This window comes from Rana temporaria, chromosome 5 (genome assembly GCF_905171775.1).
Source record: "Rana temporaria chromosome 5, aRanTem1.1, whole genome shotgun sequence".
In the NCBI taxonomy this organism is placed as follows: domain Eukaryota; kingdom Metazoa; phylum Chordata; class Amphibia; order Anura; family Ranidae; genus Rana; species Rana temporaria.
Window position 1 is genome coordinate 315,738,908 of NC_053493.1, and position 15,241 is coordinate 315,754,148.

Here is a 15,241-nt window from a genome sequence, read left to right on the forward strand (position 1 = left end):
GTCCCCCTAAGCGTAAGGTTTTCAACTCCCCCGTTTGAGGTGTTTAAATGAAGAGAAAAACGCACATAGCGTAACTCTGAGACAGTACTTTTAATTAAAAAAGGTAAAAGGTACTCACAATATGAGTGGATAAAACAGGTGTAACAAAATATTGCCGGCCGGCATAACAGGAACCCTAATCATTGGCATGGTGACGTCACTGCGTGATCCTCCCAGACGCGTTTCGTCGCTATTGGACGTTGGGGGTGTCTATAGTATGCCTGTGAAAACGTCTTTGACTACCCCGGTCTTGCCCGAGGGAACATGTATCAATGGAAAAAAAAGTTTTAAAAACGGTTGTTTTTTCAGGCTACATTGATACATGTTGCCTGGAGCAAGACCCGGGTTCTCAAAGATGTTTTACGACAATAACTTGCATATTAGGCTTTAAAATGAGCACTTTTGAATTTGAACGTTCGAGTCCCATAGACATCAATGGGGTTCTAAATGTTCGCGTGAACGTTCGGTCCGTTCAAAGATTCTGGTGCGAACCGAACGGGGGGGGGGGGGGGTGAATGTTCGGCTCATCCCTATTCACCAATCACCAACATAAGATCATTTGCAATTTTTTTGCATTGGATGAAGTATATGACATTACTGGAGGTCAGGGCCGATCCGCCCTATAGGCTCACTATGCAAGCCGCTTAGGGCCCCGCAAAGCTGCGGAGGGCCCCTCAAATTACTAGAGGCCCCACCTGGCGAGAAGTCATTTTCCGCCCCTCACCCCACTTCTCAACTCGATGGCTGCATGGGAGAAGAGGTAAGAAGTCAGTCAGCACCCCTGCTTCTCACTTTAATGTAAGATCTCATTTTCGACAGCAGAACACCCCCTCCCCCCGCTTCGCAACTTTAATCTTTAATGTGACATGCTTAGGGCCCCAGGGAGGTCAGGATCGGCACTGCTGGAGGTGCAACTGTATGATCCTGTGGTATTGAAAGTCCTTTTTGTGTGTGTGTGTGACACTTTTAGAGGGATTGATTTGGTTGCACAGTTTGCAGAGTTTTTAATTGCAGGATTTTCTTCCATTATTTGTGACTTCATAATCACAATCAAGTTTCCTGCTGATTAGTTTATGTCTGAGGTTGGACAGACGATCCGTATTCATCCGATCCCCCCATAGGGGAGGGCAACGATCTGACAGGGAATTCCCTGCACAGTGTGTGGGGAATGCCCTGTCATCCGGCGGCTCAGCGGGGATCAACAGAGCGATCCCCGCTGAGCAAGCGGTAGTTCACAGGCGGATCGTCATGAATCTGTCCCGTGTGAAAGAGGCCTAAGGGCCTCAAGAAATGAGATAGACAAGTCAGTACATCAGATGTGATCAATTTTAAATGATTGGTACCATAGGTGTGCGCAGCCTATTGCATTAGGGTGTGCATCCCAAAGCTCAAACACATACTACCGATCACTCACGATGAAATGGAAGGGGGCGGTAAGTTACATATTTACCGTCCCCTTCCCCCACTCATCCTAAAACATCGCTGCAGCAACAGCCAGAGGAAGAGGAGAGTAGGGAACCCGGTAGCGCTGCAAGGGGAAGGAGGGGGGAACCTAGGCAATAGGGGGAATCTGTGCTGCACAGGGTGATTAGGGTGTGCCTGGGCACACCTGGCACACCCTGTGCGCACGCCTATGATTGGTAAAGTAGCTTGTAGACTCTATAACTTTCACACAGACCAAATAATATAATATGATTTGGGTTATTTTTTCCAAAGAAATGTTGCAGTATAAATATTGGGTTAAATTTATGAAGAAAAATTACTTATTTGCAACATTTTATAACAGAAACTTGTATTTTTTCAATATTTTTGGTATTTTTTTGTTTAAAATAACAAAAACAAAAAAAAAAATGGTGATTAAATACCACCAAATGAAAGCCGGCTGCTGTGGGGAACCTGTCAGGATGAAAAGCAGAGAAAAGGGCCGGAAAATATGTCATTTACCGGCCCTTTCCTTTTCTCAATTGGACATAGTGGGCCAGATTCATCAATAGATACGCCGGCGGATCTCCTGATCCGCCGTTGTATCTGTGAGACCCGACGGTCGGATCTGTGAGATCCGACGGTCGGAGCAATGCGACTGATTCATAAGAATCAGTTCCGCATAGATCTCCCTTAGATCCGACTGGTGTTAGTGACTTACACCAGTCGAATCTTAGGCTGTAATCTCCCGCCGGCCGCTAGGTGTCGTCGCTTTTTTTTACACGTCGCATATACAAATGAGGAGAACTGCCGATTCACGTCCGTACGCCCGCCCGTCGCTCTTTTCAACATCGTTTGCGTTCGGCTTTTTACGGCGGATAGCTACACCTGCTAATATGAGGGGTAGCTAATGTTAAGTATGGCCGACATTCCCGCGCCGACTTTTAAATTTTTTACGTCGTTTGCGTAAGTCGATCGGGAATCCCGATGGCCGCAATTGACGTACCCGCCGCTAACAATGACGTCCTAGGTAGCCATCAGGCAGACAAGAGTCAATGGGGCCAGCCATGGCGTGCACGTGCACGTAAGGACGCGCGCGCGCTCGTAGGTGGGGAGGTAAGAAACATCTATGGGATTGCACGGCGGGGAGGACGGACCGCCGAGGTGAATGAAGGGAGGAGACAGCAGCGTCCAGCCTGACACGCCGTGCGCTGAGAGCCGCACCAACAGGCTCCATCGTTCCACAGCATCAGAGGGTGATATCTAAGGACACACACGGCCCCCCTCACAGGTTATACAGTCTGCGAGGAGCGGATGGTTGGAAGCAGGAAGGGAGACACGCGCCGCTGCGCTGCCGAGTATACACAGGCATCCTCATCACCCTCATCTCCGGTAACATACAGGCTTCAGATAGAAGCACGGAGGTAAGGTAGGGGCTGGGGAAACCCCTGATGGGAGATGTAAAGGAAGTTTTATGCTGACTACCAAGTGGCTAAGGAGAGATGGTGGAAAGGTCAGATAAGGGCTATATATAATACTCTCATATAAAACAAAGAAGTGTGTATCCTAAGAGATGATGAGAACTGATGTTAAAGACTAGGTTGCATACAGCAAATTGTGAACCGACAGGACTGTATTCTGACTGTATAAAAAAAAAACATCCCAGCAGCATATAGTACTGTCAAGCACTGCATATGGGTTATGTTATGTAATGAGCTCGTTCATGGTTAAGAGGCTAGAAGGGGTTAAAAAAGCAACTCCCAAATTGAATAAGTTACTTGAATTAAAAAGATTCAATACTCTGTACATGGTACCCTGAAAACCCATGCAATACGCCGCGGTACGAAATCTAATGGTTTGGCACTTAAAGTAGTCCTCGGAAAAATTGAATTCTGAACTTAGAACATTGAAAATCCATGTAACACTCCTTGGATGGGCACGATATCTCATTGAGGGGTAAATTCTGACCGTAAAAGACGGTAGGGGAGAATAAGCCCCTCCTGACATTTGGCATACAGTTTTGGTAAGCGTAGTAAAGCACTGCAGGAAGATCAGGAGGACCAGGAAGAGAGCTTGACCATGGATAGGGGGCAAAAAAAAGGGGTTAAAATATAAACCCCCAAACAAAAAAAAAGGTCTTGCATTTATAAGGACACACCCCCCCCCCCCTGCATAAGACATAAGGTAACCAACACAGTACATGTAAAAACCCCCTTTAAACCTGGAACCCTGAAACCGGCCAAGCAGGCCCTGTGGCCCTCCGTTTTTGTGACTATCTCCCCGTTTTGTCCACCCTCTATGTCTGTTTTCTCTTTTTTTTTTGTTTTATATACAAGTAATATCCTAGTGATTGGTCAAGGATATCTATCCGTACGACCGCAGGGACATATATAGAAGCAATTAACACACGAGGTGTGACAGAGAAAAATAATAAAAAACCTGGATGGGGGAAAGGATCTTGATTAGAAAATTGACCTGATCTTTTTTTCTCTTGCCCCCCCACCCCATTAATGTAGAGCCATATAGCTCCCCTCGCCCAAAGACGCGATCAGAGATACGTATAAGCGTAGAGGCAAAATTGAGAGAGCAGAGCAGACAGGAGAAGGGGCCGAGCTGGGTAAGAGAATTAGAAGGAGGGGGGAGGAAATGCACAGGATGGCAAGTAGATCTACAAAAGGGGGACCTCCGAAGACACCTAGCGATAAAACAACTACAAGCTCAATTAGGTCATTTATGATCAAAGATGACACCCCCCGACCACAAGGTGCAAAGCAAAAACAGGGAGGGGGGGAGAGGGAAAGGGAAATTGAAAACAAGAAACCTCAAAGTGGAGACTCGAGAGAAGCTTCAAGAGAAGGAGGCGCACAGAGCGACTCAGAAGCTAGCAGGATGGATGAACCCCGGTCAGCTCCACAGTCCCCATCAAGGGATGAAATGGAAGGTATGTTTCTAAGATTAGAGACTAGATTAGAGAACGCTATCAAAGGGGAGATACAGACCCTACGGACAGACTTGGGACACCTTCTATCTAGAATAGAGTCAGTGGAAGAGAAGACGGATAAGCAAGAGATGGAATCCAACACTTTAAAGGTCCAACTTGAGCAGGTACTACTCCAACAGAGACAAATCATGTACCGACAGGAAGACCAGGAGAACAGAAGCCGGAGACAGAATTTGAGAATTAGATCTATACCAGAGGAGAAAGGGGAAGAGCTTAAAACAACTATACAGAAGATATTTAATCCCTTAATGAAACGTGCCCCAGAGGAACAAATTATGATCGAAAGAGTACATAGAGTGGGAAACCCCAGAAGAGCAGAGACCGATCGACCTAGAGATGTAATCGTAAGGTTTCAGCTATATGAGGATAAAGATAGGATCTGGAAAAAGCTGAAGGGGGCCCCCCCTATAGAGTACCAAGGACTAGAACTCCAGATATTTGCAGATCTTGCTCCAGATACATTGGCAAGACGGCGACTCTTAAAACCACTTCTAAATCAACTTGTAGCCCAGAAAATCAAATACAACTGGGGGTTCCCCGCCTGTCTAACAGCAACAAAAGAAGGGAGGTCTGCGATCTTAAGATTCCCCGAAGATTTAAAGGACTTTTGCAATAGATTAGAAATCCAGCCCCCTGATCTACCGGGATGGGCGTAGACCCCGGAGAGAAAGATTCTGTCCTTTTCTTGTCGGCTTTTCTTGTCGGCTTTTCTGCCATTCCTTCCTGCCTTTCTCTTTCCTTTCTTTCTTTCTTTTTCTTTCTTTTGCTTTTGCGCTTTCTTTCTTCTTCTTTGGCTCCTCCTTTCTCTCTTGTCCCCGTCCCTCGACTTGGTGGGGGGGGGGGAGGGGGGGAGAATGATGAGGCCCGTACCCTACTAAAGAGGAGTCTTAGGCTCCCCTTTCTCTCATTTCCCCATCCCCCGACTCACAAGGGGGGGGGGATTGGGGGGGAGAGGGGAGAATGATGAGGCCTGTACCCTACTAAAGAGGAGTCGGTAGGACCCCTTCTAGCCCACTCGAAGTCAACGAGTGGGAGGAGGCAATCCCAGCCCCACCTGGAGAGACCCAAGCCAGGACATGGTAACTGACTTGGAGGTCAATAGGTGGCCAAAGGGGGGGGGAGGGAGAGGGGAGGGAGGAGAGGGGTGGGGGGGAGGGGGGGGGTTTTGGGTTCGGGGGGGTGGGATAGGGGATGGGGAGACCTCACCAGATTGGCCAACAAGAAAAAGTATAGGGAAAATGAAATGCCAGTGATAGGGTTGAAGATGAAGAGAAAAAAAAAAGGAAAAAAAAAGAAATGCCAGTAATCAAATGCTTATCCTATAATGTAAAAGGCCTCAACAATCCCGCGAAAAGACATAAAATATTAAAGGAATTGAAAAATTACAGAACAGACATAGCATTTCTACAAGAGACCCATCTCACAATTGATTCTAAAATCAGACTATACTCTCAAGACTATCCAACTTGGTATTACGGGGATACGATCTCTAAAAGAGCCAGAGGAGTGGCAATAGGGATAGCTAAGGGTACACGCTTTATATTAAACAACAGGATGACTGACCCAGAGGGGAGGTACCTCTTCTTAAAAGGGAGAATAGAAGAAATGGAATGCACCCTCGTTAACATATATGCACCAAACGATCGCCCAATAAAATTCCTTGAAGAGATCCTAGGAAAATTAAGAGACTTTAGGGCCGGAAAGGTGATTTTGGGAGGAGACTTAAATTTTTGCATGGACCCAAAAATAGACAAGACCTCACAGATCCAGGAATTCGGGAACACACAGACAAGTAAGATGTTACGGCCCCTTTGGCATCGAATAAATAACAAGAGGAGAGCTTCTGACGGGTGCAGTAGTTTTATTATTTCGGAACAAAGGTGCGTAGCAGGGTTGAATATTGTTTTCTTTATCTCCTTGAGCACCGTAAACATGAATATCGTAAGCACCATAGCACCATAGCACCGTGAAAACTGTAAATGACATATAAAACACTTATTTACAGTTGTCACCAAAAAGGGGGTTACAGGGTTAATTACAGTTGTCTGCACACATATCTAATTACATTGAACATTCAAAGAAACATGGTTACATGCAAAGTGCCTTGGATTATACAGTATAGCGTATTTAAAACCAAACAGCATGAACAGGGTTTATCTCTAGAACATATACACCTTTATAACAATGCACACTTTTCTGCATACCTCGATCCGCTTGCCAAGGGGGGTACAAACTTTAAGCTTTAGGGATTTTCTGCAGACATCTTCCATGAAATCCTATGCAGACAGCTAACATGTGGCATCTGAGATACAGGAAAAGGCTTTCTTTCTAAGACAGGAAGAAGGAGTGGTCTTGTAATCCTGCTGATCAAAACATTCCCCAGGGAACCAAAGGGAGGCAGAAAGGTTCCACTCAGCAGTAAGTGCTGGACAAGATCCACAATGATAAGCGGACAGTTACACTCCCACCAAATTATGTTATGATGAACATAACCTAAAAGTCATACATAATTTACAGAACATAACCTTGGCCGCTATAAAACATGGTACATCATACACAATTTAGTTTATAGGTACCTCTGTAACTGGCTACTGTCTTGTGTGGTGGTATGCTAGTGTATCACTAAAACTGAACTTATTTGCTTTCTATGAGAACTACTAGCTTTTGAATAGGACGTTCAATAATTGAAGGTTTTGATACATAGTCCTTCTTATCTTGCAATCTTCTGTCACCTACTAACACCTTGACTCGACAAACTAGATCATCCTTTTCTATTGTAGTTTCAATTACACGTCCTAGTTGCCACTGGCATCTGGGAGACATATCTTCTTTGATTATGACGATGTCATTTACTTTGAGGTTACGTCGAGGTGTGTGCCATTTCTGTCTTGTGGAAACACTCATGAGGTATTCTCTTTTCCACCGACTCCAGAATTGTTCATTGGCTTGTGATGCAAGGGTTGTAATGGGTTTGACTTTAGGATCGTCTACAATTAGTTCTGCTGAAGAGCTTGAAGATGCGTGCACTTCAGATCTCCAAAGGAAACTAGGCCCAGATAACCAACTTGAGGTGGAGATATCCGCTACATGTAGACCCCTGGATGCATGGTCGGCTGGGTTTTGTGTCGTATCCACATAATGCCACTGGGTTGGATCTGTAATCTCTCTTATGAGTTGAACACGATTGGCTACAAACACGTGAAACCTTCTTGCTTCGTTATTGATATAGGCTAAGACTACTTGGGAGTCTGTCCAGAAGAACTCTTTGTCAATTTCTATTTCAAGTTCTGCCTTCAACATGACACTCAACCTTGCTGCAGTGACGGCAGCTGAGAGTTCAAGCCTTGGGATGCTCACAATCTTCGTTGGTGCAACTCTTGCCTTGGCCATTACGAAGCTGCAATGGACTTGATCTCTGTCATTTTTGTACCTAAGGTACGAACAGGCACCATATCCTATGTTGCTGGCATCGGAAAAGTGGTGTAGTTCCACTTTCATTCTGTTACCAAAGTCTGGGGGATGGTAACATCTGGGTATCTTGATTTCCCTTAAAGCTTGCAGACTACTCTTCCAAGCCTCCCACCGTGGACATAAGCTCTCAGGAAGTGCTTCATCCCAACTGATGCCTCTGCGGCAAAGCTCTTGGAGAATGCACTTGCCACTCAGTATGAAGGGGGCTATGAAGCCTAGAGGATCATAAAGGGAGGCTACGACTGACAGGATACCACGACGAGTTGAGGGTTGATGCTTTATGTCAGCACTGAAACTGAAGGTGTCGTTTTCAATTGACCACTGAATGCCAAGTACTTGTCCTTCTGTTGTTGAGTCTGGGCTAAGTTTGACAGGTACACTAGTTGTTGCTCTTTCTGACGGAGCTATACAGGACAGGACGTCCCTTTTATTAGAGTTGAACTTATGCAGTCGTAGGCCGGCATTTTTACATAATCCTTGAGTTTCGAGGATTAGATTCGAAGCTTCGCTGACTGTTGGAACGCTAGTTAGGCCGTCGTCGACATAAAAGTTCTTCTCGATGAAGGCTGATGCTGAGGGATGTTCTGACTTGTGTTGTCGTGCAAGATACTTAAGGCCGAAATTGGCACATCCTGGAGAGGAGCTGGCACCGAAAAGGTGAACTGCCATTCTGTATTCTTTCGGTTCTGTTTCCAACTGACCGTTCTCCCACCAAAGGAACCTTAAGTAATTGCGCATTTCTGAGGGGATATAGAACTGATGGAACATCTTTTCAATGTCGCATATCACAGCAACTGCTTCCTTCCTGAAGCGACAGAGGACTCCCACTAGAGAGTTTATCAGGTCGGGACCTGTCAGCAAGGTATCGTTTAGGGAGATGCCTTTGAACTTTGCTGAACAATCAAAGACAACTCTTAACTTGTCTGGCTTCTTGGGGTGATAAACCCCGTGATGTGGGATGTACCACACTGTCTCTTCCTCTGATAATGAAGGGGCTGGTTCTGCATCACCTTTTCTGATTGTTTCTTCCATGAATGCAGTGTAGTGTTCATGGTACTGTCTATTTCCCTTTAATCTTTTCTTTAGATGATGAAGTCGAATAAGGGCCAGCCTCTTATTGTTTGGTAGTGCCAGTTGACTGTTGTCTTTGAAGGGTAACGGCATCTCGTAGTGTCCATCTTTCCTTTTCATTATAGTTTCCGAGAGAAACTGCACGAAGCGAACATCATCTTGAGACACGTACTTATCTTCATAATTTCTTTCAATGAAGTCCATTTCTAAAGCCTTTAACACATCAGCGACCGGCGGCATTGGCATTTCTTTCACTGCGACTCTGTGTACGAAGCTCTGGCTACCCTGTCTATCAAGATGTGGATTTGCTGATCCTACAATGCTCCAGCCGAGCATAGTTTTTTGAGCGAAGGGTTCATTTTCGGAGCCGATAACAACCTCCAAGGGAGCCAGTGCTGATGGGCAGTCATAACCGATCAGTAGTCCTACTTCGCAATCTTGAAGTGGCTGTAACTTGTTTGCCAAGTGTTTGAGGTGTGACCACTGGAGTGCAGTCTCCTTAGTGGGGATGTGAGACTTATCTACTGGAATGAAATCTCTTGTATAGGCTTGACGGAGTTGGACTTGAACTTCGGAGTTGAAGCCACGCACTTGCAGACCGTGAGCAATTTGGCTTGAAATAACTGTGTCAACCGCTGTCATTGTGCTGAGCCTTAGCTGTAATGGCTTGGTGCTCACACTTAACTTCGATACCAGGTCTGCCAGAATAAAGGTTGAATCACTCTGTGTGTCAAGTAAGGCATAAGTGAGGATTTCCCTCTGAGGCTCCGTAGTAGCTGACAACAGAACTGGAACAATGCAGGATGTGGCAGACGTATGTCTTGTCAAAGTATGGGACATAACTTTGGGAACGTTGTCGTTTGCCTTATTTCTCATGCCTACTGAATCATCGTTTGATGCCTTGACAGGCTCAGTGTCTCTCTGTATGTGCAAACAGGTTGGATGACGTCGACTGCATATGCTACACGTGTGTCTTCCTTTGCAGTCTTTTGTAGTGTGGCCCTTTCTTAAGCAACCAAAACAGAGATGGTTTTCGTGAATAAAGGCCCTCTTTTCATCGATGGTCTTTGCCGCAAAAGTCAGACATTTAGCGACACCGTGTGTTTCGTCTTTGCAGACTAGGCAAGGTGGTTTCGGTCTTGAAGCTGAGATATTTGGAACGTTGAAGGTAGAGGGCTTCATTTGAGTGCTTGTGTTGAGCGCCTTGGCTCTCTTGGGAATTCTCTCATCTGTAGTCTTGGTACTGAGGAGAAAAGGAGAGGCAATGGGGTTGCATGCAATCTTAGCTTCCCTTTGCAGGAACTCTGTGAAACGAGCAAAGGTTGGGTATTCTTGGGACTTGTCCAGCTCGTCCACGGCGATGCGACCCCATCTGCGCACGATCCATTCAGGCAGTTTCTTGAGAAGCTTGTGGTTTTCTTCACAATCATTTAGAATAGCTAGGCCTTTAACATGAGGAATGGCCTCCACACAACCTTTAAGGAAATCCGCAAACTCTCTTAATGCTACAGGGTCATTTGCTGATATCTTTGGCCATTTAGCCAACCTTTCTCTGAAGGCTCTTTGCACTATGAATGGACCTCCATACCTGTCCTGTAGGATTCCCCAAGCACCTAGATAGGCATCTTCTGAATTTCGGTAGAAGAACCCTTCCACTGCCTTACGAGCTTCACCACCGAGATACCTCTTCAAGTACAGCATTTTTTCGCACACAGGGAGTGGTTTCTGATCAATCAGCGCCATAAAGGATATCTTCCAATCTATGAACTTCAAAGGATCACCTGTGAATACAGTTGGTTCAGGTATAGGGAGACGGTTGGAGATAAGCAGACTTGCAAGTCCTGGGGTTAGACTAACTTCTTCATTTGGTCTTGACACCCCAAGTGGTGTATTTGAAGGTTGAAATGGCACAGCCTTTGGATTCAATGAGTTTCGTGGTTCATTATTTTGGCAGAGGTATTGCACATTGTGGTCTGTCTCCTGTTCGTAAATTTCAAGACTATCATAAGCGTTGTAGGCTTTCACTCTTGCTGCAGCTACCTTGACTTCATTTTCTGCTTGTAGCTGTTGTAGTCTTGTCTTTTCCTCATCCAACTTCAGTTTAATTTCTGCCTCTAGTTTGTTCAGCTTAGCTTGCTCCTCGCGCATCTGTTGCGTCGCCTTTGCCTGTTCTATTTTGGCTGCAAGATCTGCTTCTGCGTCAGCGCGTTTGCTAGATCTGGAAGTGGCTCTTGAGCTTGCGTTGGAGTCTGGTAATGACTCTGAGAGGACAGTTTCTGTTTCTGAGTTTCCAAAGACTGACTCATGCTCTTCTTTATTAAGCACCATCCTCACCCTTTCCTTCTCAAGTTGATCGTTAAAGATTTCATCTACATTCTCTAGCCGCTTGCTGATGAGGTTGCAGATTTCAGCCGTTAACGCGGTGCATGCATCCATTTTCTTAACAACGTACGGGGTAGTGGAATTATTTCGGCACATGGACTCATACTGTTGGTGCACTAATGCTTCTTTGGCTTTAATCTCTTTCAATCTTGTATTAAAGTCTTCAGTTGAGCAGAAACCTTTTAACTTTGTCCTACATTCCTTTGCTAGCTCCTTCCAAGAGTTGCACACCTTGTTGAATGCCTTTTCATTTTTCTTAACTGTTTCTTCGTGCATTTCTTTGCCCTTTTCTGTTAGGCTTCGCTCTCTAGAGCTGAATCGTACCTGTTGTGACTCTGTGGGTTTGTCTGTTTCTTCAGCAGGTGACAACATTTTGTTCTAGTGTGCCTTTGCCTTTCAAGTGTGAGTGTGCCTGAAACCTAACTTGAATGAGTGTTGGCTCAAACTTGCTACTAAGGGCTACAACAGATAACAGGTGTTCACACTTGTAACTAAAGATTAGCAAACAATGCATACAGTACTACAAAATGTTTTAAACGAATATACTGCTGACACTTTCTAACCAGACAATTAACCCTTTACCTAAATAACTGCAGTTTAGTGGATTAGGAACTTGGAAGATAGCGTTGCTTTAAATCTGACACTAGGCCTCTAAACACGAATATAATAACTTGATCACTGGTTTAGCAAAATATTAACTATTTGGCTCGCATACTAGTTAAGGGCGGCTTCCGGATCACATATAAAGAGCCCGCTATATTTAAAAGTCCACGTGACACGTTTACTTTTTTAGCCAAGTCTCTGTTGCCAAGATGGCGTCCGCACGTGTCTTGCGAGGCGTTGGGAAGCCTTTACTCACAGTTCGATGAAGACAGCGACGCAGCTGGTGATGTCGAGTCTCCACCGCAGCGACGAGTTTTCACTGTTACGGCCCCTTTGGCATCGAATAAATAACAAGAGGAGAGCTTCTGACGGGTGCAGTAGTTTTATTATTTCGGAACAAAGGTGCGTAGCAGGGTTGAATATTGTTTTCTTTATCTCCTTGAGCACCGTAAACATGAATATCGTAAGCACCATAGCACCATAGCACCGTGAAAACTGTAAATGACATATAAAACACTTATTTACAGTTGTCACCAAAAAGGGGGTTACAGGGTTAATTACAGTTGTCTGCACACATATCTAATTACATTGAACATTCAAAGAAACATGGTTACATGCAAAGTGCCTTGGATTATACAGTATAGCGTATTTAAAACCAAACAGCATGAACAGGGTTTATCTCTAGAACATATACACCTTTATAACAATGCACACTTTTCTGCATACCTCGATCCGCTTGCCAAGGGGGGTACAAACTTTAAGCTTTAGGGATTTTCTGCAGACATCTTCCATGAAATCCTATGCAGACAGCTAACATGTGGCATCTGAGATACAGGAAAAGGCTTTCTTTCTAAGACAGGAAGAAGGAGTGGTCTTGTAATCCTGCTGATCAAAACATTCCCCAGGGAACCAAAGGGAGGCAGAAAGGTTCCACTCAGCAGTAAGTGCTGGACAAGATCCACAATGATAAGCGGACAGTTACATAAGATAAAAAACAGCTTATATAGAAACCAACTGATAGATATATGGAGAATCCTAAACCCGGGATACAGAGACTATACCTTTTACTCACCGGTACACGGAAGTTATTCTCGCATTGACTATTTTTTACTAGACCACAGCATACTAGAGATGGTTGTCGAAACCAGAATTGAAGTGGCGACAATATCTGATCACGCTCCAATCAGTGTATCCCTGAGAATCATAGGAAACGAGAGGCCAAAAACGATCTGGAGACTCAACGAGGCCCTACTGGTGGAGGAGACTAGCCTCAAAAGGGTTAATAAAGACCTGGAAGAATACTTTAAGACAAACGATACAGACGGAATATCAACAGCTATCTTATGGGACGCCCATAAAGCGGTAATTAGGGGGACTTTAATATCTGAAGGTGCTAGGAAAAAAAAAGAAAAAAGCCGCAAAAGGGAAAAATTAATAACGGAGATATACGGTTTGGAGCAAAAACATAAAGTAACGAATACTAATCGAGAACTATACCATGAACTGGTGATAAAAAGAAACGAACTTAAAGAACTACTAGATCAAGAAACGAGAAGAGAGTTCCATCTTATCGCCCAAGAAAGATACAAGTGGGGAAATAAAACAAATAAACACCTTGCTAGGATGGTACAGAAAAAGAAATCAAGAAATTACATCGAGAAGATCAAAGACGAGAAAGGGAAGGAGGTACACACAACAAAAGACATCGGGGAAACTTTCAGAATATACTATGAAAAACTATATGCAGTAGAGCAGACGATTCGATCGGAGGATGAGAAAAGAGATAAAATTTCAAAATTTTTGGAAGAAGCAGGACTGATAAAAATGAGTGAAACCGACAGGAGTCTGATGGATCAACCTATCACAGTTAAGGAAATTCAAACGGCCCTGACGGCCAGTGTGTCAGGCAAAAGCCCAGGGCCAGATGGCTTCACCGCCCTATACTATAAAAAATGCAAGGAGATCCTCCTGCCAGTACTTTGTAGATACTTCAACGGAATTGGAAGAGACTATTGCCTGGGTAGAGAGGCCTCTGAGGCAACTATTACAGTAATTCCCAAAGAAGGCAAAGATATCAAAAACTGTGCAGGGTATAGACCTATATCCCTGCTAAATGCGGATATGAAGTTGTTCTCCAAAGTACTGGCAGAGAGAATTAAGAGAGAGATGGGCAAATTGATACATCCAGACCAGACGGGGTTCATTAAAGGGAGAGAAGGAAGGGACAACGGACTCAGAGCCTTACTGATCCTTCAAAAAATGAGGGAAAATGGGTCCCCAGGTCTATTCCTGTCGATAGATGCCGAAAAGGCATTCGACAGGGTAGACTGGGGACTCATGTTACAAGTCCTAGAAAATATGGGCTTTGGCCTGAGGATGCTAGATTGGATCAGAGCCCTCTATCGGTCACCAACGGCAAAAATAAAAGTAAACGGCAGCCTTTCAAAATCATTCACGATGAAAAACGGCACAAGGCAGGGTTGTCCCTTGTCCCCACTCCTATTCGTCTTATCTCTTGAACCACTATTGGCTAGGGTACGCAATAACCCAAACATAGAGGGAGTAAAAATCGATCAAGAAGAACATAAGCTATCGGCATTTGCGGACGACGTCCTCTTCTATGTTGTGAACCCTATAACATCAATCCCAAAGCTCTTGATCCTATGCGAGGAATATGGAGAAATCTCAAATTTTAAATTAAATCTCACTAAAACAGAAATCCTTAATGTAAATATTAATAGAACAGAGGAAAGGCTGTTAAGAATGGTGCTCCGACTTCCATGGGTAAAGGAACTCAAATATCTAGGGATACGGCTGGCAAATACAATCAGGAAAATCTATGAGATTAACTATTTACCTCTATTGGACGAAATTAAGGGTGAAATTAAAAGGGTAAAAAACCGACAAATCTCATGGATAGGGAGAATAAACTTCTGCAAGATGGTCCTATTGCCAAAAATCGTATACAAATTTCAAATGATTCCTTTGGCCCTCCCAAAGCCGCTTCTTAATATGTTAAACAAACTCATCATGAATTACATATGGAATTTTAAGAAGCATAGAATCTCCCTACAGATTCTAAAACAACCAAAAAATAAGGGGGGACTCGCAGTGCCGGACATAAAAAAGTATTACGAAGCAGTAGCGGTATCTCGAGTTGTAGAGTGGGCCAGAGTCAATAAAGAAAAAAGGTGGGTCAGTTTAGAGAGCGCACTATCTAAGGTGAGATTAGACACGATAATATGGAATCCC

General features: G+C 44.4%; 1 protein-coding gene and 1 long non-coding RNA gene across 2 annotated transcripts; both read right to left on the reverse strand.

The window, feature by feature from the left end:
* Positions 1 to 6,665: 6,665 nt before the first annotated feature.
* LOC120940975 lies at positions 6,666 to 12,239 on the reverse strand. The gene has a single exon (XM_040354175.1). The coding sequence runs from the start codon at positions 11,756 to 11,758 to the stop codon at positions 7,097 to 7,099; it is 4,662 nt and encodes a 1,553-aa protein (XP_040210109.1). The 5' UTR covers positions 11,759 to 12,239; the 3' UTR covers positions 6,666 to 7,096.
* On the reverse strand, positions 6,666 to 12,959 carry LOC120940977. Its single transcript, XR_005749498.1, has 2 exons — positions 12,246 to 12,959; positions 6,666 to 6,790 (listed from the first exon to the last, which is right to left on the reverse strand). It is a non-coding gene; the product is annotated as an uncharacterized LOC120940977 (long non-coding RNA).
* Between the last annotated feature and the right edge of the window lie 2,282 nt (positions 12,960 to 15,241).

Excerpts from the sequence above, each read along its gene's own strand:
- LOC120940975 (XM_040354175.1), bottom strand. The coding sequence starts at position 11,758 with ATGTTGTCACCTGCTGAAGAAACAGACAAACCCACAGAGTCACAACAG.